Source organism: Colobus angolensis, unplaced genomic scaffold (assembly GCF_000951035.1).
Source record: "Colobus angolensis palliatus isolate OR3802 unplaced genomic scaffold, Cang.pa_1.0 Scaffold328, whole genome shotgun sequence".
In the NCBI taxonomy this organism is placed as follows: Eukaryota; Metazoa; Chordata; class Mammalia; order Primates; family Cercopithecidae; genus Colobus; species Colobus angolensis.
In genome coordinates this window covers 989,026-1,011,948 of record NW_012116577.1, presented here as the reverse complement: position 1 = coordinate 1,011,948, position 22,923 = coordinate 989,026, and the positions used below count along the sequence as shown (strand labels likewise).

The 22,923-nt window shown below is 38.2% G+C and overlaps 2 protein-coding genes across 11 annotated transcripts in view; one reads left to right on the top strand and one right to left on the bottom strand.

The window, feature by feature from the left end:
• The window catches only part of MAPK10 (mitogen-activated protein kinase 10), a 344,777-nt gene extending 338,943 nt beyond the window's left edge, over positions 1 to 5,834 (top strand). For 3 of the 6 annotated variants that reach the window (XM_011951782.1, XM_011951786.1, XM_011951787.1), the window contains one exon: positions 3,566 to 4,886. In XM_011951782.1, coding sequence (XP_011807172.1) covers positions 3,566 to 3,708 — 143 coding nt within the window. In that variant the 3' untranslated portion in view covers positions 3,709 to 4,886. Of the gene's footprint in view, positions 1 to 3,560 lie in introns of all 6 variants that reach the window. The other 3 variants (XM_011951784.1, XM_011951785.1, XM_011951788.1) reach the window with 2 other exon arrangements.
• A 13,498-nt stretch (positions 5,835 to 19,332) lies between these two features.
• The window catches only part of ARHGAP24 (Rho GTPase activating protein 24), a 539,142-nt gene continuing 535,551 nt past the window's right edge, over positions 19,333 to 22,923 (bottom strand). For all 5 annotated transcript variants that reach the window (XM_011951777.1, XM_011951776.1, XM_011951780.1 and 2 more), the window contains one exon: positions 19,333 to 20,081. In XM_011951777.1, the coding sequence (XP_011807167.1) occupies positions 19,838 to 20,081 (244 nt within the window). In that variant the 3' untranslated portion in view covers positions 19,333 to 19,837. The remainder of the gene's footprint in view (positions 20,082 to 22,923) is intronic.

Genomic DNA, 22,923 nt, shown 5'->3' with positions numbered 1-22,923 from the left:
AAAGTATAATAATAATAAAATAAAATAAAAAAGAAATAATAATAATTTTTTAAAAAAGAAAGAAGGAAGGAAGGTAAGGAAGGAAGGAGCTTACAACTCAATAATAAAAACAAAATAAAGCAATTAAAAAATGGCCAAAGGAGCTGAGTAAACTTTCTCCAAAGAAGATATACTAATGGCTGACAAGCACATGAAAAATATATTCAACATCATTAGCCATCAGGCAAATGCAAATCAAACCACAATTATATACCATTTCATGCATACTAGGATGGCTAGATAGATAAAAAGACAGATAATAAGTATTGGTGAGGATGTAGAGAAATTGGAATCCTCATACACCGCTGGTAGTAATGTAAATGGTGCACCCACTTTAGAAAACAGTTTCTCAGTTCCTCAAGTGTTAAACCTAGAATTACTCTATGCCCCAGCAATTCCACTTATAGGTATACGCCCAAGAGAAATGAACACATGTCCATACAAAACTCATGCATGAATGTTCATAACAGCATTATTCATAATAGCCAAAAGTTGAACCAACCTAAATATCCATCAAATGCCTATCAACTAATAAACAAAATGTGATATATCCATACAAAGGAATATTATGCAGCCATACAAAGATATGAAATACAGATACATGTCACAGCATGGATAAACCTTAAAAACATTCTACTATGTGAAAGTGGCCAGTCATAAATGATCACATATGGTATGTTTCTGTTTGCATGAAATGTTCAGAACAGGCTATTTTATAGAGGCAAAAAGTGTATCAGTCATTGCCTAGAGCTAGAGAGTAGGTGAGGAATGGAGTGCAGGATTTTCTTTAGGGATGATGAAATGCTGCAAAATGGATTGTGGTGATGGCTGCACAATGTCATGAATATACTAAACACTGAATCATAAAAATTAAATTTCTTAATTATATATGTGGATTATATCTTAATAAGACTGTTACGAAAAATATATGAACATCATTTTATACCTCAAGTCAAAACTAAATTAAGCTGTAGCACCGTGATTTGAAAGACATCCATGGTCTAGGGATATATTATCCAGGAGACAAATATTAAAAAAAAAAAAAAAAAGCAATTTCCCTCTGCTGGGCTCACAATTGATCAGGCCTTTATAATAGAGGTCTGTGTCCAGTTTTAGTCTCTACCTTTTAATAAGGATGTGGATAAATGGAGGAGAATTCTGAGGAGTCCATCATAGTGACACTAAATTATTAGTAACTTATGAAAGAATAGGAAGGCTGTTGGTATAATTTAATCCAGAATCAGGAGGGAAAAAACAGAGCACGGCATTTGGGCAATGTAAGGGAACCAAGGGCTGTCTGCTAGGAGATAAAATCTTATCATGAGGGGAAATGACCCAGCTCTGTATCATAGCTATAGGGGATATAATTAAGTAGAGTTGGAATAAATTGAAGCCATTCAAAGTTGGAATATTATGGAATATTTTAACTTTACATTATACATTGTCCTGATAATGAGAGTAATTATTTACAGAAAGACAATAACAAGAGGACGTTAAAAACCTTTTCTAGAGACATTTAAGATCAGAAAGGATGGGTATTTTTAGGAGTTTAAAGAACATGAAAAATTCATAAACTTTTCCATATATAAAATTATCAGGATCCCAAAAAAATACATATTAAAGGATCACGACCAGGGAAACTTCCAGGCAAAAAGAATGACCACGAAGAAATATATGAAAAGTTTAACAGTTCTTACCATTTATGTGAAGATCGGTGCATATCACTATCTTTATTTCCTATATTTTTTTCACATTTCCCATAGAATACATCAATATATTTATAGTCCACAAATACAATGTAAAAATACATGGATGATACAGGTGATCTGTCTTAGTTTAGGTGTTTGTGTCCTCTCTAGATAACTGATACATTTTCATCACATTTTTTTCACAGGCAAGAAATGTCTACTCCAGGAACAAAGAAGATTATGTTAACCCCTCCCCTACCTTAACTTAGTTTTATTTTGTCTTTCTGATTTATTAGGTCTATGTGAGAACACTATTATAACTGACTTTGGATTTATTATTTTTCACCAGATAGATCTTGCACACTAATTTGCTCAAATCAGATATAATTTTAGTGAGAATTCCTAATCTCTTATTTGGTTAGGGGATTATACTACAGATTTTTAATAGCGAGCTATTTCACAAAGCAAGTATGTTACCACTCACATTGCTTAGGTGGATAAAAAATATACAAGGAAAAAAAGTGAATGGATTGTTTCCAGGGCTCTCTGGTTTAATTACATTGCACAATGCCTTTGGTTGATCTTTCTTCTGTTGATCTCAAAGCTACTGGCAACTCAGCTCTCCTTTACTGAGTGATTACCATGGGCAAGTTTCTTCTCAGAGTTTCAATCTTATAGTCCCGCATAACACATAAATAATTTTTTTCAAGTTAATCTAAATTAGTAATTCAGAGTTCTTATTGGGAGATTCCAGGTAAGCATGCCTACTGGAGAGTAAGCTCATAAGCAAAAGGTGTGCTAAGCCTTCTCCTATTTTTTTTTTTTTTTGTAACTTTCATCAACAGTCCTACTTATGTCCTACTGGCTTTTCTATATACATTTTAAGTTTTATGTCATTAATGATGACATAATAGTTTTTACTTTATATACCTTCCTTTCTCTAGAGATGTGGTCCCTAAGTAATTCAGATTTCTGAACTACACTTCAGCTCCTATTTCTTGGATAGGACACTTGCATGCGTTTGTTTTAAAAGCTCCCTGCATTAAAAATAACCAGGCTCAGATGACTCCATTTAGGGGTTTTGTTTATTTATTTCCTCCATAAGCCAGAGGTTTTCAATGCCTGACTGAATACAGTCTCTGAGGAGATTTTAAAAAGTGCAAATGCTGGCCGGGTACAGTGGCTCACACCTGTAATCCCAGCGCTTTGGGAGGCCAAGGTGGGTGGATCACGAGGTCAAGAGATCGAGACCATTCTGGCCAACATGGTGAAACCCCGTGTCTACTAAAAGTACAAAAATTAGCTGGGCATGGTGGCGTGTGCCTGTAGTCCTAGCTACTCGGGAGGCTGAGGCAGGAGGATCGCTTGAACCCAGGAGGCGGAGGTTGCAGTGAGCCAAGATCGCGCCACTGCATTCCAGCCTGGGCGACAGAGTGAGATTCCGTCTCAAAAAAAAAAAAAAAAAAATCAAATGCCTTGGCCTCACCCAAGGCCACTTATATTAAAATATATGCAGTGCAGTGGGAGCAGGGGAGGCAGTGTGACCAGATATTAGTGTTTTTTTTATAGAAAGTGTTACAGGTGATTTCAAATATAGAATGAGGTTTGATAACTACTGCACTAGCCTGTGAATAACTTGTGACGAGGGACTTTTTATTGCTATGTCTGATTGTCACCATTTAATATGCTCCCTTGTGTCAGCTGCTCTATAAAGGCTTGCCAAGTGATTGATGGACTGGACATCCCCTATTGTATTTGCCCATCCCTGAATCCTGAATGGCATTGAGATGGGTCTGGTTCTAGATTGAGTCATGTTGGTCTTCATTTTCTTAGCACAGGTGCAGCAGTGAACAGCAGTGAGAGTCTCCCTCCATCCTCGTCTGTCAATGACATCTCCTCCATGTCCACCGACCAGACCCTGGCATCTGACACTGACAGCAGCCTGGAAGCTTCGGCAGGACCCCTGGGTTGTTGCAGGTGACTAGCCGCCTGCCTGCGAAACCCAGCGTTCTTCAGGAGATGATGTGATGGAACACACACACACACACACACACACACACAGACACTCATGCACACTCACAAATGCAGACACACAACATCAAGAAAGCAGCAAGGGAGGGAATCCAAGCCTAAAATTAAATCAATCTTTCAGCCTGCTTCTTCCCCAGAGTTCTGTATTGCAGCTGAGCTCAAATGTATATTTAACTTCTAGTTGCTCTTGCTTTGGTCTTCTTCCACTGATGCTTACTACAGAAAGCAAATCAGACACAATTAGAGAAGCCTTTTCCATAAAGTGTAATTTTAATGGCTGCAAAACCAGCAACCTGTAACTGCCCTTTTAAATGGCATGACAAGGTGTGCAGTGGCCCCATCCAGCATGTGTGTGTCTCTATCTTGCATCTACCTGCTCCTTGGCCTAGTCAGATGGATGTAGATACAGATCCGCATGTGTCTGTATTCATACAGCACTACTTACTTAGAGATGCTACTGTCAGTGTCCTCAGGGCTCTACCAAGACATCATGCACTGGGGTACCACATGGTCCGTTTCATGTGATCTATTACTCTGACATAAACCCATCTGTAATATATTGCCAGTATATAAGCTGTTTAGTTTGTTAATTAATTAAACTGTATGTCTTATAAGAAAACATGTAAAGGGGGAATATATGGGGGGAGTGAGCTCTCTCAGACCCTTGAAGATGTAGCTTCCAAATTTGACTGGATTAAATGGCACCTGTATACCAATTTGTAGAAAGAACATATGTGATACTTATGTAAAGTGCGGGGGGAGTGGGTAGTAGTTTTCAGGCATGAAATGGTTTGGCCTTTAGGAGGCAGGTATGAATAAAAGCTGAGAGACTTCTCTGTGAGTGAAGAGTAGGAGAGACTGGAGACTAGTGTGCGTTGTGGACTAAGACTAAAGGGAGGTTATTACCCAGATACTAAGAGACACTGGTGTCCCTATTTTAGAGATTTGACCCTATTCCCATTTGTCATTTCTCAATTACTGGTCGCAACAAGAGGCCACTGGAGAAAGTGGCAGGTAGTGAAGCAAGGTTATTGCGTGCGCTTTTGATGATAAGAATCTCTCTCTGGAACTGAGCAGAATTGCCTCCGTGTGAATTCCTTCAACAAAAAAATGAGCCTGCCTACACTACTTTCAGGTTGTGGATTGTGTTTTCCATGTGTGGGCTGCTTCCCTGGTTCATACTCTACCAAAGTTTTGTTTTGAGAAATAATATCACTTTCCTCTTCTGAAATTAAAAAAAAAAAATCAATAAGAATAAAATCCCCAAAGCACAGTGTGAGTCTCAGGTTAGCATTTTAAAACATCTCCAGAGACATTGTTATTCCTCAGGAGTTTCCCTGACTCTTTAATGTGGCTAATGTTTCGTGTTTATTTATTTATTTTCATAAGTATGAGCAATCGAAGAAGGGCTGATCATCTGAGTTTTGTACTGCAGTAGATGTAAGAGCAATAACTCTGCCCATAAATTTACTGCTGCCAAATAGTTCTAGCAATATGAGTTTGTCTTAAAAGCCATGAAGCATTAATGTCAATGTTTAGCAAAATCTCCTGAATTTAGCTTAAATTAAATGAAAGTGCTTTCCTGAGCACTTAAGGAGGCACTGTGAAACATCTTGGTTATACACAAGGCAATACCAAGATGATCTCAGCAATAATCAGTTCAGGCTTCCCATCTTATTCACTTTGAAGTATCCATCACAGTTATTTGCACTCTGACCATGTTGGTGCTCACCAAACTGGTGATATTTCACCTGAAGAAGTGAAAGACAGGAAGTGGATGGTTGATGAGTGTGAACTGACTGGTAAATAGACTACCCCCAAAACAGAGCAAACAAGAATGCCAGTGCTCTGAAAACTGCCTTAAATATAATAATAGGGAACTTTCTTTCTCTCTTCAAGCAATAGAGTCCACAGGGAACTGCACCCACCTGCACCATCGCCATGCCAGTGGTGCTGCCATTCTGAGATTGTTTCACACAGTCGGATTCAGTACATGCGGTCATTTGCTCAAACTTAGGAGAAGACCATTCCTTTGTGCAGCTTGTCCCCTGGAATAAAAATGGCCCATTTTCTCTATTTTGCTACCATTTTTGGGTTAATATTGCAGACAACCTGATTGTTAAAAATGCCTCCTCAGTCACATGAGCTCCTTCTCTTCTTTCAGTCATATTCTGTTTTTTTTTTCCAAAAAAAACCCCAAAACAAAAACAAAAACAAAACACTTCTCCTCTCTGTATCTCTAATTCTTTACTCATTTTCTTTCTCTGTACTTTTCTCTTGATATATCTGTGGCCTCCCCCCTCCTTTGCCTTATGCCACATGGGATTAAGTGCACAGAGCAGGAAGCTGCTTCAAAGAGAGTCTCAAGGGGAATTTCATCAGCCCCAAGATGACATCGCAACACAGAAGGAAGTCTCCAGCCAGCATCTTCAAAGTGCTTGACAGGCTATCTCTCGCATCTGCAGAAATGGTGAATTTCCCCCTCAGATTAAACCAGGCAAGAACTAGACAGGGCCCCTTCCCTGCTGTTAGAACCTTCCCAAAGCTCAGTTAGTCTTACGCCTTCTGTGCATGGCTCTTGGGAGCTGATTAGCTTTAGCCAGATTTCCCTTATGGACAAGAGAAAAATGGAACAAATTCCTCAAATGTAAGTATCATTTACAAATAGAGGTAAGGATTTGGCCCCCAGTATTTTTGCAGGATCAATTTTATTAGGTGATTAAATCAAGGCAGATGATGGAACAACAAAGAGAATCACCACTGTAAAAGCCCCCCAGTCCTTTTCCCACTAGGTCTGCTTTCCTATAATATCTCTAGGAGGTGATGATATTATCACATTCACAGAATATAGTATGTTCTGCATTCACTTATCTGTCTTGTTAACACACACACACACACACACACACACACACACCCCAAATATTTCTTAGTCACCTGTTATTCCCCAAGAACATCCCAACTTTTCAGGTAGGCAAGTGTCAAGTCACCTGGACAATATTTCTGAAAAAAGTGAAGGTCCTACCGGGGTTGGGGCTCATTTTGGAACATGAAGTTGGCACTCTGAGGAGCCTAACCTTCCATCACTTCTTTAGGGCAGTTGGCTGGCAGTGATTGTTAATAAAATCTTTTGCAGTGTTTTGTAGGAAGGATGGCTGTGTATTCATGCGCAGGGAGAATTAAGCTGCTGCAAGAGTTTGGCAAAACCACCACCACTTTACTATTAATATGTCTTTACTATTTTTATATGTGTTTTATGGGTCAGCGTGTTCAATTTTAAATAGGAATACTCTAGCCTTACACCGGAATTTCTTCTTGTGGAATAAAAACTGATAATAATCTTTCATCTTCAAGAATCTGATGACTGGGTTTTGTAGGAATGTACCCCACAGTTGGGCCAGAGCCTAGCCAGTTCCCACCAATTGGAGTAAGCTATTTAATTCAGGGCCAAGAAGCTCGATAGTTTTTTTCAATCTGTTATCAGAAAAATATTATGTAAAGACACTGATAGCAGCTGACTGGTAAAACCGAAAGTTGGCCTTAGCAAATGGAACTAGTAAAAAATAGATAAAAATACATAAAACCGTTTATGTCCTGTCAAGGAAAAAAAAATAAGAAAACCTGATTTTTAAAAAATTTTCAATATTCATTGCAAAACCTAAATTATACAAAATCTATTTCGATTTGAATCTCTTAACATATGAACAGCCACATCTTAAGTGCATTATGCTCTGTAAGGCGTGTTATTAGCCAGCTTTGCTGAAAAATATATCTTCTACAGCTCATAAAGAGGAGTAAAACTGCTTTAGAAATTTTTGATCCCAGCCACTTTGGATCCAAACAAGAACCTGACTCCCCACTCACAATCCCCCACACACATTTTAATTATAAGAGTTCAACATTTTCCATAGATATCATTAAACCAAGCAAGAAAACTCCTGTCTGTAAAAACAACAAAAAAGTTACAATGTAAATAGTTATTTTAGCTATTTTCTTTGTGATTAGAGGATAAGATTTTGTTATTTCTTTTGGCACTGAGTCCTTTAACTATCTGAAAATGGTTCACTTTGACCTGTTTGGTCAGCCAAACTGAAGTGAGGGGCCTCTGTTTATATATAGAATCTTGTATATGTAACTTTATTTATGTGGGACCAATGGCCAGTATATTCTAATGGACACAAATCTCCCAATCCTTATCTAGGATTATCTGTTCACCTTGCCATGTCCATCTTGCAATGAGACCTAACTTGCACCTGCCTGTTTTTCTGCATGATTGGACTCCAAAGACTATTACCAATGATGAGAATTGTCCTGTGTCAGTGTTTATAAAATGGACTTGAAGCACACACACATGCATACCCACATTCACATGCACCATTACAATTCTAGATCAACCCTGGAAGGCAAAACCATGTACGTCCAGTTTCTTTGAAAGATGTGAGCGGTGAGGACTAAATTCAGTCAGCCTAATGGGTAAAATGCAACCTCAGTGATGCTTAATAAGGATTTAAAATCATTCAAGTCATTTCTGTGTTCTTTCTCACATCCTTTCCTTTCTAGTTTCTCTTCCTTTATTTTCAAGATGTCTGTGGAACAAGAGGATGAATTGGGGGAGAACTTTTGCTTCTTTTGGCTCTTTTTAGGTAATATGGAGTCTATCTATTGTGATTTCTGTTTCTTATGGATTATTAAAATCAGAGGAAATCTGCTTCTCTCAACATAAAACCAAATCCAAACCCCAACATTGTTGGAGTTTCCTGTTGACAATGGTTGTGATGCTGCTCGTCGTGTTGAGTTGCATGTACCGACAGTAGCTCTGAAGGGTCTCATGTTTTCATTTTGGCAACTGGTAAAAGAAACTTGTAGTGTGGTCTGATTGTGCCAGGGAATAAATAAGAAATAAGGAATGACCTACTTACTCACCTTGGGTCAAGAGTGTGTGATATGAATGTGACCATGTAGAAATCTGCGTTTTCATTTGACACTGGTTTCTTCTAAAAATAACATTCATTTCTGTCTGCAGATACTGGTTGGATATCCACAATTCACTAATTTCTTTTTAAGGTATAAAATCAATGAAGAAAAAAAAGATCATCTTTTGGGGGGCATTAGGTAAGCAGAACAGGGTTAAATTTCCTAGATTAATTACCAGATTCCTATTCATTTTAACTATTTTCCAAGAGAAAAGGCAAAAGCCTTTGTTTATCTACATGATATCCAACTTTACTATCTCAAACTCCCTGGAGAATTAAAAATACATATTATTTTGTGGTTGGATGAAGAGGTCACTGCACTTGCATTAGTTTGCTTTGCAGTGTCTGAACAATATTGAAGAGTGGCCCTTCTATTCTGTAAATAATATTTTATTTGACCAATTAACTACTAGAAAGCCAGCCTGGAAGATAAACATACACATTATTTTGAGTTATCACATTTATCCTTTTACCTAGATCCTGTTGGAAGATAGAAAGCAACAGCCTTTTGTTATCTCTGCAACAGCATCTATCCCAGTTTAAATCACAAATCCTTACTCTCTTTAAAAAAAAGTCCAGCATAGGTACCTAAAAAAACCCACAGTCATAAGAAGGGAAATTGCATTCCACAAGATGATTGCTCATAAAGAGTCAGAAGGAGTTATTGGTGCATTCCTGATACCATAAATGGTTACCGAACATTTGGTATTTTTGACCAAGTTCACAGTAAGAAGAAAAAAGGGTCTTGGACTCGTTTTTCTTGAAGATTACTTATGGAGCAACCAACCTAGAAGGATGAATCTGCTTGCCAATAACAACACTGGGTCACAGCCAAGGCAGAGGTTTTTGACATTGCCAATTCATCACGGTGATGTTTCGTATTTGTAACATGTCTTTTCTCCATGGATGTTGAAAGGCATGCTTGGATGACATATGCTACTAGTGAAACACACTGAAAGTCCCACCATCGCAGATCACTTTATGTTGGGAACCACTCTATGTGGCAAGTCATCTGTCCCAGTTCCAGACTAAATTTCAACTGTTCAACCATTTAGATCATTGTAGTCTGTTTAAGGCACTAAAAATGTGCTATAGAAATTTATATTTCTCAGACACATGAAATGTGATGACACATCCATCAACAAGTCAAACACTCCTTTGAAATTTTCTACCTTATGTCAAATATTTCTTACTTTTAAAGACATTCCTATCCTGGTATAAAACTCAAGATAAAATAATTTTAGGGAATTTAAGGAATTCAAATTTCACTCCATGGAGTACGTGGCTTTATTTCTTCACTGAACTTCTAGTAATGTTCTTCACCTGATCTTGTCTGCAGTGTTTAGCCAAGAGTCCAGATCATTTGCAACTCAAAAGCAGGTACAAAATGTTATCCATCTTAAAAACCCCTCACATATTCCCTAGAAGAGTGTCCCACACATAATTTGCCTTCCATTAACACTTGTGAACACATGCTGGTGAAAATATTGTCTATGAACAATTATACCAAAAAATCAATTTTTATAATGCAAATAATATTTTACATGGACCAAGAGGATTCATAATATTAAACTATTTCTTTTATAAAAGGAAGGTTTTCAGAAAGCAATGGCCTATTACTTCAATGTTAATATATTGCAAACTTGGATTTGGTGTAAATCAAGCCCTAAGAATACTGCTCTGAATTTCTAGCTTAATTTCTGAGTGACATTCTAAAGCAGTTCATTAATTTACCTCAAAAACATTTCTTGGACACTTCGGTGTAGGAGATATATATCGCATGGTCCTTAACCTAAAAAATTCAGAGTTAATAAATCTTTGTTTAAAAAAACTAAAGCAAATATTTTTATTTCATTTATTTACTACCTTTTTACATATATATTTAAATTAGTGGTGTGACTTGCACGAGTCCATTTTTATTATTGCTTAAAGTAATGAAACAAGGAGTCTGCCTCTTTCAATGGTCTCATTTTGTCTAATTACATAAGTATACTTCATGAATCAGCATAAGAGGATTTTGAATATTTTCCATTATATTATAAGAGATGAAACCACTTTTAAAAATTATTTAAAATTTAAAATTTATTTTAAAAATGCATGGATGTTCTTTTCTGCATTGCAGAAAATTTGCTTTGATATACGGTTCCTTTGAGAGCTATTGAACCTGGATGCTGACTGAGTGTGGGGCTTGTACTTTCAGCCTCACAGTCTCCAAATTAGCAAATGGTATCACAGTGGGTACTGAAGTTTCTTATATGAAGCCAAATCTTTGGAGTCTGTTCAGTCTCTGGGTGACTGTTGGAACCCTAAAATAACTTAAAGCAGAATTTGGTCATGTATTGTTTTTTATTAAAAGGTCCAACTGAGGACATCCCTGAACATCTGAACCAGAAATTTGACATAGAGCTGTAAATATTCACTCATTCATTCATGCAACAAATATTTATTTATCAAGCACATCAATCATCCAAGGACTGTTCTAGGTACACATAGCTGTGAGGAAGTCAGCAAATCTGCCTTCACTTGGTCTGCATTCTAGTGGAGAAGTCAGAGGTAAGTACGAAGACCACAAAGCAACTTAAATAAGGTGTGAAAGGGATGCTGTTTTAGACAAAGTGGTCAAGGCAAGCCTCTCAGAAGAGGTGATAAGTGCTCAGAGACCTCACTAAAGTGAGAGAGTGAGTTATTGACATGGAGAAGGGCGTTTCAGACTCTGAAGAGAAAGCAAGGGCAGGCTCTGGAAGCAGAGCTTGCTTATATAGACAAGGAGGGGCGAAGAGTCTTGTGGATAAAGCAGAATGAACAAGAGAAAGTGGGATTGTAAATGAAATTGGAGAGAGAAGCAGGGGTCAGATCATGGCAAGATCTTGAGATTTTATTCTAAATATGGGAAGATGGTGGTTAGATTTGAGAAAGAAAATGATATAAGCTAAATTTTCTTTTTAAAAGGATTCCTTTTGCTACTGAGTAAAGAGGAATCTCAGGAAGAAAGATTAGAATGGGAACAAAAAATCCATTGTAGGATAAAACATTAATCCAGGAAGACATGATAGGGCTTAGACTAGGAAACGGAGATGCTGAGAAGGATTTGAATTCTGGACCTATTGTGAAGGTAGAGCTGACATGATTTCCTGATAGATTGATATTGTGATAGGAAAGAAAGAGATCAGAAATGACTTTAGATTTTTTTTACCTAAACCATGAAGTAAATGATAGTATAGTTGACAGAGATGGTGAACCATGGGTTAGAAGAACACTGGGGAGAAAATCATGTTTGTTTTTAGAATGTCAGTTGGAGATGTTTATTAGATGTCCCAGTGGAGGCTGGGCACGGTGGCTCACACCTGTAATCCCAGCACTTTGGGAGGCCCAGCCGGGCGGATCATGGGGTCAGGAGATTGAGACTATCCTGGTTAACATGGTGAAACCCTGTCTTTACTGAAAATACAAAAAATTAGCCGGGTGTGGTGGTGGGCGCCTGTAGTCCCAGTTACTCAGAGGCTGAGGCAGGAGAATCATTTGAATCTGAGAGGCAGGGGTTGCAGTGAACCGGTATGGAGCCACTGCACTCCAGCCTCAGTGACAGAGTGAGACTCTGTCTCAAAACAAAACAAAACAAAACAAAAACACAGCAACAACAACAACGACAGCAAAAATCCAAGTGGAGTAGCAGGAGCGTCTTGTAAGCTGGAGTTAATGGAAGAGGTTGAGCTGAAACAGAAATCTGAGAAAAATCAGCTTATAAATAGTATTACAAGCCATGAGTCTGTAGGAGCCCACCGAAAGACAGCACAGTTAAAGAAGAGAAAACCAAAGATAGAAATGCCTCTCACTCCAACGTACAGACATCAGAAAACAGGAGGGTATTCCAGAATGTTCAGTGAGGTAGAGGGAAAACCAGGAGTGTGCTGTCCTGGAAACCAAGTAAAGAAGGTGTTTCAAAAGTGAGGGAATAGGCAGGAGAGGAGTGTTACTGAGAAGCTGAGTGAAATGGGAACTGAAGATTCACAGTTGGACTAAATCTGTCTGAAGGTCATTGATGACCCCAATGAGAGCGGTTTCTATGCAGTATTGAGCAAAAAAAAGAGTAATTTGAGTGAGTTCAAGAGAACATGGGAAGTGAGGAAGTAGAAATGGATATAGAAAGTTCAGAATTTTTTTTACAAAGTGCAGCAGAAGAATGATGTAAAAGTTGGAGATAAATGTGAGATTGAGATAATTTTTTAAAAGCTAATATAGCATGGGTAATAGTGTTGGTGGGGCCAACAGAGAAATAGCAAAATTGATAATGCAAAAGAGAAAGGGTTATTTATTTGATAGAGTACCATGCTTGCAAAGGCTGGAGGGATGGGCTCCAGTACATGGGCAGAGGCACTGGCCCTGCACAATAATTGTAGCAGGAGGTGAGGTGGTGTGCACAGAGGCAGATATTTTGGGAATATGGTGATGTGATGGGCATAAGTACATACTCTTCTGATTTTTTTGTCTCAGTAAAGATAGAAGTAAGGTTGTCAGTTGAGAATGAAGAGAAGAGTTTATGGAAGTTTGAGAAGTGTGAAATTGAACTTGGAAACTGTGAAAATAAGTTACTGGACAGTACTGAAAACCATGTGAGCCATAGTTATATAAATACAAAGGAACACAGGTCAACATGGTGGTCTTTTGTCCTACAGTCATGTTCAGTTTTTATAGGCACAGGTTAAGAGTAAGAAAAGACTAGTTTTAGTTTTATAGAGTCACGTTTTGTTTCTTTTTAATTCTCAAATGAGTAGCACAGTGCTGGGTGAGTAGATAATGGGATTTGGGCATGGGGGAAGAGAATAATCATGAGAAGGAACCACAGAAGCTAAGTTGGTCAAGGAGGAAAGTAATGAAATGGGGGATGACAGTCAGTGAAAACTTACCAAGTTGGAGCGATGGTACTAAGGGGAGTAACTAGAGAGAGAAGAAGAGATGACCACAGCATGGCATGCTTGAAATGGAACTGTTGGCAGTGCCCGTAATTAGTCGATGGTGAATGGAGTATGAGTGGGGAGGGTGAAGGGGTTAGGTGTTAGAATATTCAGTCAATGAGAAGGCGATATGTGCTTGTAAGAGGGTCATTAGAGAGGAAGAAGGATCAAAGCTCTGAAAGTAGCTGCAAATAGCAAAGCAAGGTCTGTTTCCCCTTCAGGTCAATAACATGCAGGTTGTAGGAGAGGAAAACAGCTGGGCTTGAAAGAGAGGTCTGCAGGGAAAGTGGCGTCTTCAGGAGGCAACCATTATTCAGAGAAGAGGACATAGGCGATGGCAGCTGTAAGATCTAGAGGGGATAATGGAAAAGTCTTAGGCAGGGGGAAGGCATTGGCGATAGAAGCAAATGAGAGAATACACTGGGCAATATGGGGATAAGCAAATAGATGAAGGAAAAATGGCATGGGAACTTGGACTATTTTGGCAACAGGTAACCAGTGATAAGAGCAAGATGGCATGACCCTGGGGATCACTTCAGTGTGGTGCATAATTAAACTAGTGAATCATGAGGGGGCAGGGAACAGGGAATGGGAGTGTGGGGAAGAGAGAGCTGGGATGGACATCCTCTATTCACAAGAACAGGTGGGATGATCAGGGCCTTCCACAGAGGTAAGAGACAGTTTTGCTCAAAGAAAATGATGCCAATTTGGTTTGCCCCTTAACAATTCAGTGTTCTCCTGTTGCCCTTTCTCTCTACTTAAGAAAAGGCTGCCTCACTGTGGCTTATCCCTCAAGAGGCCATACAGACAGCAGCTATACAGAAGTTCATAAATAAAGAGTATCATTCAGCCCTGGACCTGAGCCACAAATGGTGCTTTAAAAACCACACTTTTCATCAGCTAAACTTTTTACTCAAAGATCTACAGTAGTTTCAGTAGATTTTAGCTGTCTGGGGAACTGTTAGTTCTCCAAGTCACTTCAGAGCAAGAGGTCCTGAAGCTGGGCAGTTCTAACTTTCAACTCATTCCCCACTTGTACAGTTAAGAAGACTATTAAGAGAGTAATGAAACAGACCTTTGGGAGCCACAGTTCCAGCACTCCTTTCCTGTAGTTTGTGAGTTCAAACAAGGCAAAATGTTTCCAGCTCTGGATGCTTTCTTTGAATAAGAGAGTAGAAGCCACGTGGGTACTAAGTGTTTCCAGGTCTCATGGTGTGCTGCTAAAGTGTTATGCACAATGCCATCTTGACGGCATGAACTTGGTAGGTCATGTTTATTTTATTGAAAAGACTCCCTAGGGTCTGCCGTGAAGGCACATTTGCCATGCTGTTCCATGGACTAGGAAGGCCCCTTACCGAAACTGCAGCTCTGTCTGATGACTTCCTACTCGTCTTTCAGGACTCACACCAAAGTCATGGCTCTGCAGTGCTCTCCTCAGCTTCACCTTTATGGTCTCTTTAGTTTCTTCTATTTCACATCCTATAACATGACAATAACTGTAAATTTATGTACCCAGGAGGACCTAGTCCATAGCCCTCAGTTTATTCATCATAGCCCTTAGGAAAATTCACTGTATTTTATTCCATACCTTTAACACCCAGTATCATCTTCCGTGTGGACATGGATAGAGTTGATGAAGGACAGTTATACGTAATTGTTTAGACATGATTTTCAGATCATGGATGTAATTGTATTATCTCAGAAAGAAAGAGTGGTTTGGGTTACTTTCCTTGCCATCAATCCCTGGTAGATTAGCTGGGCACAGATGAACTTTAGAGTCTCTGAGACCAAGATATAATTATATCCTGTGCTGGTGACCATGATACTTTTACTGCTGGTCAAATCCCTGAGGCCAGAACCTTGCTATGTTCCTTAGAAGCTGAAACACCCTTTCAACAGAAATAATTTGAGGGCTGATAGTTTCCATTTAGTGAGCACTTACCATGTCCCAGGCACTCTGCTAATCCCTTCACTTATTGTACTACATTCCTCATAAAAATATGATAAGGGAGGAACTATTAACCCTACTTCCAGAAAAAAGCAAACTTAGGCTTATATATATTACATAACTTAAGTTCATAAAGCTGTGAGGTGGCAGAGCGGGGTTGGAACCCTGGTCTTAGATTCCAAAACTCATGCATGTGGTACTCTAATCAGAGTGCAGCTCTGCAGTGTAAGGAACACTGGGATTTGTGGTAAGCATCACATTCTTTAATGCTCTCCTGAATTCTCAAGGTGTTGTAATTATATCAATAATACAAACTACCCAGCCTGGGAATGACTTTTTGAAGGACATCCCAGCTTGAGAATCAATGGGAATGATTACTTAAACCCCACTTGGAGTTTTTAGTCATTTCGTAATGTTATATATAAAATCATGTTTCAGTGGAACTGCCATCATAGGTAATTCTATCTTAAAAGTTCTCCAAATGATACCCAGACATCTAGTTTGAATAGTGATGCTAACACAGTAGGCCCCACATCTGCAAGCAAATCCTTTCTCTTGAGTTTATAACTTAAGATTCATTTAAATTACCTAAATAGTTTTAAGAGGCATATACAGGATGCAGCAAATGAAATCTTGATATTATCTAACTACTTTGTATCCTTATTGATTTCCAATTTATTCTTATGCTAATTGCAATGAATATTGTCTGGGCATTTTGTTTAACTAATGGAAATCCAGATGAACATGCTGCTCGTGGTATCCATTGATTAGTGCCATCATCACTGAAATTGACAATTAAAATTGACAATATCATCCCTCAAACATTACCGGCCACATAACACCCTGTGTGTGTTTGTTGCATTGCATTCCCAAAAATTACTGCAAACTCACTGTGCTGACAGTCTCTTTGGCATAAGGCATGAAGGGATTTAAGAGCAAGAAGATACAATCCTGACCTCTTATGAAGCTCCATTTATCAATAGAGTTATCAATGGAGCAAAGTGACAGGCACTGGGATAAGCACATTACATACCACCATTAACCACAGCAACATCCCTACTTTGTTGGAGTTATTATCTCCAGCTTGTAGATGAGATCAGACAAGTCAAGTTACATGGTATTGCCACATATCTTGCATAAGGCATGTTGAGAGGCAGATCTAGGTTTGAATGGCTCTCAATTTTCTGCTATTTCCACTTCACCACTCACGCTCCTAAATTGCTTATTATTTGGTGAAGAAAATAATCCAATGTGGGAAAGACAGATATACGCGAATTGGGGCACAAAAAGCAACTAACACTGCTTTGAGATTCTGGGAAGCTTCATGAGGAAACTGACATTGATTTGGCTCTTAAAGGATTTTGGACTGTGCCAGCTAGAAGGAAGGCATCAAGAAGGACACAGCAATAGCAAGTGGAAAGTTCTACAGGCATGAAATGGCATGGCAGGTGTGGTGTGAAGTGGTAGGAGACGAGAATGAAACTGGAGGTAGGGCCTTTTACACTATGTGAAGGGCTTTGTCCTGGGCAAGTGACAGTCATCATATGTAATTAGCAAGATCAAGCCATGGTCAAACGAATCATTTCAAAAAGACAGCCTGCAAAGGACACAAGTCCAGGAGAGATGCTGGAACAAAAGGCGCTGGGTAGGATGCCTTCATCAAAAGGTAAGGGAAAAGTGGTTAAAGAGAGCAGATTAAAAAGGCAAAGATGAGCGGAACAGACTAGCTGGTGAGCAAATTTATGAGTGAAGAAGGAGGTAGAAAAGAAAAATATGAGTTGGCGTGGTGGCTTGCTCTTGTAGTCCCAGACAAATTAAGTGACCCGTCGTTGCCATGCATCCTGCATAACTTTTGGGAGGCTGAATGGGGCAGATAGCTTCAGCCCAGGCATTTGTGACCAGCCTGGGCAATATGGTGAAACCCTGTCTTTACAAAAAAATACAAAAATTAGCTGGGCATGGTGGCATATGCCTGTAGTTCCAGCTACTTGGGAGGCTGAGGTGGGAGGATCACCTGAGCCTAGGGAGGTCAAGGCTGCAGTGAACCATGATCACACTACTGCACTCCAGACTGGGTGATAGAATGAGAGAGTGAGACTGTCTCAAAAAAAAAAAAAAAAAAAAAAAAAAAAAAAAAAAAAAAAAAAAAAAAAATATGAGTTAACATTTATGGAGTACTTTTTGTGTTCTACTAGCAGCTGTGCTCAGCCTAACCCAAGCTATCTCATTAAGACCACATAACAACTCTATGGGAGTATTATTTTTATTATTCCAATTGCACAGAGGAAAAATAAGTTATGCACGGAAGGTTCAGTAGTAACAGCTGGCAAATTGTAGACCATTGGAATCCAAGCAGTTTGAATGAATATCTTTGTGTTTTACTAGTACATCATATAGCTTTCTGGATGAGTCTGAGGTTTTCATCAACTATGATAAGGACTGGAAATAGGTGAAAAGATATGAATGGAGAGTTATTAAGATCAATTTTCACATTTTGAGTTTGAATTTCCTATCGTGTGTCCAGGTGGAAGTAACTGGTTAAATAACTGAAAGACAGAGAAAAGGGAATTAAAGAAGTTATTGCTATAAAGGTACTGGTTGATACCATAGGACCACAGACACTTGCTCAGTGGGAGGGTAAAAATAAAAGCAAGACAGTGGCAAGGATGAAAACAGTACAGACCACTTTCTCTCTTGAAAACAAATAAGCACATGCAAGCATTCAATCTTCAAACAACACAAACCCCATAAACTCGAATATGCAGTCTTAATTTCTGATTTTGACTTTTGTAGCTTTCTGTTCTACTGTGAGAAAGATGATTTGCCTGGCTGCTCAAAACCGTTGTCTTACTGTGAAGAACCGTTCTCCCAAAACTCTAGCTCCAAAGAGCCCTGGGTTTTTCTAGAAAATTAGCATTGCTGAGGTTCCCATATTTGCCAAAATTGGAACTTTAGGCATTCACCTTTTAAAATTATTGTATATTTTCAACAGGAAACACTGATACCGTCAAAATTAGAAGCAAAATAGTTTGTTTCTTCCAAACTTTTCTTCTTCTCCTCCTGCACCCCGGCCCCCTCCCACCAGTTTCTTGCTGCAAACCAACTCTGCCAACTGTAGTAGGGAAGAGAATCCCAGATGGCAATAGCCTGAGTGAGAAAAAAAATGTCACTACATGACACATACTCTAGCAGTTTCACTCAGAGGGAAACAGTAATACCATTTCACTGCTGGTATTCTAAAGTGCCATTGTTGGGAGGTGGGAGAGGTTTGAGTGGGAGACAGGTGCTCACGTGGGTATGGTTTAGCAAGCATTGTTTCCCAATTCCTAAGTAGCAGGAAGAATTCCTCTACAACTATCCAGCAGTTAAAGAGATTTGGTCCAGAATGACAGAGTAATTCAAAGCCTGAATGGTTAAATGCCATTCTTTACCATTTTTTTCTTCTCTAAGGAGCATCCTGCATTGGTGATACACACTGAGGATCTGGCAAGGTAGACAGTGGGCCTCAGAAAGGGACTTTCTCATGGAGTCTCAAAGTTCCTATGTCAAATTGTCCAGCAAAGGCAAAACTGAGTGGTGCCAGGGGAAGAATTTTAAAAGCAGCTCAAAGGTTCCTTGTGATTCGACTGTATTTTATAAAAGTATTTACATTTCTCTTTTTGGTCATGACAAAGTCTATTGGCACAAACAGCACAGCCATGAAGTATTCTTCTGATTTTAATAACTCATATATATATATATATATATATTTATATTTTTGCTTATCTTCATTTCCTCAGCAAAAAGGGAAATAAAAATATTGATCTATAAAATAAGCTAATGATAACACAATGCCAAAAATAGCTTATGTTAAGTGCAAGGGGTGAAGCTTGAAAGCAAGCTAAATTGCAACAACATATTGATTTAACATTTTAAATACAAGACTTGCAATAAAATAATTCTTGAAATATGCTTCTCATTTTTAGTTGACTTTTGAAAAACTACTCTATATACACATATCCAGTTGTAACACTTGACAGTAGCATTATGGGGCATGATATAACTTTGGTACACATTGCAGATATGGATGGTTAATGTCTGTAAATGATATTGCTTCACCAGTTAGACTTCTGTACATCCAGGTGACCAGCCACCTGGTTCTAAGTCATATCCCACCAGAATCCCTGGAGTCCTTGCCAGAGCCATCGGAGACAGCAGGTGAAATCAGGCTCACTGGATCCATATTGTGTTTCCTCTCTCGGTTCTCCTGGGTTCCACTGTCAGTTCTCCAAATGTGGAAAAAAACTGCTCCATTTCTTTCTGTAGCATATCATTTCTTTTCTCAGCATCTTCTTTTGCTCGCTCGGCATTTCGCATTTTTATTTCTATCATTGTGAACTTTTTCCTCTCCTGATCCAGTTCATCATGGAGGCTCATCATTTCTGTTTCCAAAGTCAAGTTTCGCTGTTCTAAGCTACAAAGGATGGGGTGGGGGGGTGGCGGGCGGGGAGGCAAGAGTAAGAGATAAAGTGATTTTATTCACTTGAAATGCAAGAGGCATATAAATATTTTCTAAACTCTCTATGATGCTTAGGAAATTGGAATAAAACCTTTGCAATGATTTAAAAGATGTAATTTTGTTGTATTATTTTACTATTTGCTAAGATGATTTACTGTCAGTTTAGTAATTAGGTCCCAAGGCCTCTCTTGTAAGCAGCTGTCATTTAATAGTAAATAAGTGAATGCCAGCACAGAGAAACCAGTGACACATGCCGGAGAGAAGAGACAGAAAGCTTCCTGGACGTTAAATTGTAAACTTGACTATACTAAATGCAGTGGGGAAGTCTGCTAAAGTTGAAAAATAAAAATAAAAAATCACAGAGGGCCATAACATTTGCTTTCTATAAAAGGAAAAATAGTGACAGGAAAATGTCATTGTTGGTTAAGTTCACCGCTAAGAATGGAGTTTTTGGAAGCATATAGAGTCCTATCTTATAAAAGAGTACCCAGAGTAGTGAGCTTACATTGATACGAGAGGTAAAGATCACATGCGTTAAATAAGCACTGCATCTTATATTTTGTAAAAATAAAGCCCATTCCTTGCTGTCCCCAATTCTCACTGCTTCCCAAGTTATTAATATAGCTTAGGACATAGGTAGTTTACATCTGTATAAATTGATAGTTGTTTTGTATAGCTGTATTAATAGCTTTTGGATAATTGTAGAATTCACAGTAACGTCTTTAAAAACAGAGACTATTTTCTCCATAACCACTAAGATCCAAATCATACACATATATTATTCAAAAGAGGTGTATTAAAATTACATCTTTATTATAAGATGTATTTTGGTCATGGCTGACATTTTAATTTCTCCTATTCTGAGCAAAAGTCCCGTGGGACTCATTCAAATTTACCAAGCCAGTGAAATTTGAAATGTTAAGGCATGTGTAGCTCTCAGAAATCTGATTATTTTAATAACAATTTTAAAATTAAAATCTCAATTATATTTCTACTTTGAAAAATTTGATCCCCACATGTTCATATTTCACCCAGATAATAAGAACACTTAAAAATTAATCTTCCTTCTCTTTGTAAGCAACTAGAATTTTAAAAAAATAATACTTCATATTTTGTAATCTTACATCATTTAGAAGGCTATTTTAAACATATGACCACATTTTTACCTGAAAATTTGGTACTATGCTGGTTGCCACTCAGAATTATTCTACAATATATTCTCTTTGCTTTCCAAAGCTAATTTAGAGCCAAAATGTTGGAAGCACTTGAAGTTAAAATACTGAGGACAACCGTTACAAAACAATATATTGACACATTTGTATGTATCAGGTGCTTGTGTGAAACTTCCAGGAATGAAAAGGACTAAGTTGAATACAGAAAAAATTCTTCCCAATGTAAACATTTAAAAGTGCTGGAAAATTTTTAAGATATATATTTTAAAAATACATAATCAAGGTTAAAATAAAAGAGCGGCTCCAGGTATCAGAACCAAGGAAGAAACTCAAATATAGAACAATAAGTAGAAGCACACGAGGGATATTAGTCTTGGATAGAGGCCACAGAGCTTGGGGCTAGGTTTTTCTTTTTCACATGAGGACAGAAGATGAGGACTCCAGTATTAGACAGGCAGAAAACTACAAGTAATTTAACTGAGAGCTTGGAACATCAACTGTTTTTATGAAGAAGAGACTACAAAATCTCTAATCATGGGCCTGGGGAAGTATCAGAATGGAATTAGCACATCAGAGTATCAGTAAGCTACAAACCAGGTCTGAGAAAAGTTACCTGGAATGCCTCAAAAATGATAATTATAGAAATTAAATATGGGAAAAAGAAGTTAACAAAGAAGGAGGACAGATTAACAAGGTCAAACATATCTTAATAAGGGTTCTGGAAAGAGAAAATTGAGAAGGTGGGGAGATGAAATAGACAAAAAGATGATGAAAAAACTATTCCAGAATTGTAAAGATGTAAGTTGTTAGATCAAATGATGAAACAAAGTTTGAAAGTTAAATAAAGGAAAAGACATATCAGGAAGTTACTAATCAAAGGAAGATGGTATGACAATATTAATATCAGAAAAAAATAGACTTTAAGGTAAAAAGCATTATTATAATGAAAAATAAGCACTAATGAATGATAAAAGGATCAATTCTTCAGGGAGCTATGAATAACTCTAAACTTCCACACACCTAGTAGTAGTCTCAAATTGTTCAGTATAAAATATGACAAAATTGTAAAAAGAAACTGATAAACTCAGAATACTGTTAGGAAATTTTTAAATATCTTTCTCAAAAATTATAGATCTAGCTGATAAAAATGAGGAGAAATGTAGAAGCTTTGAATAGCCTGATTAACAGACTTGAGCTCTTGGTTATATATAGAATCCCAATCCAGTAATAAGGGAATAGTTTTAATAGACCGAATGATTAATGTCACTCAGATGAACATCTCTGACCACAATACAATATTTTCTAAGAAAATTAAGTTAGAAATTGGCTGAGTATGGTGGCTCACATCTGTAATCCCAGCCCTTTGGGAGGCTGAGATGGGTGGATCATTTGAGGTCAAGAGCTCAAGACAAGCCCAGCCAACATGGTGAAACCCCCGTCTCCACAAGGAAAAAAAAAAAAATTAGCCAGGCATGGTGGCACACATCTGTAATCCCAGCTACTCAGGAGGCTGAGTCAGGAGAATCACTTCAACCTGGGAGGCAGAGGTTGCAGTGAGCCAAGATTGCATCATAGCACTCTCCAGCCTGGGCAACAGAGTGAGACTCTGTCTCAAAATAAATAAA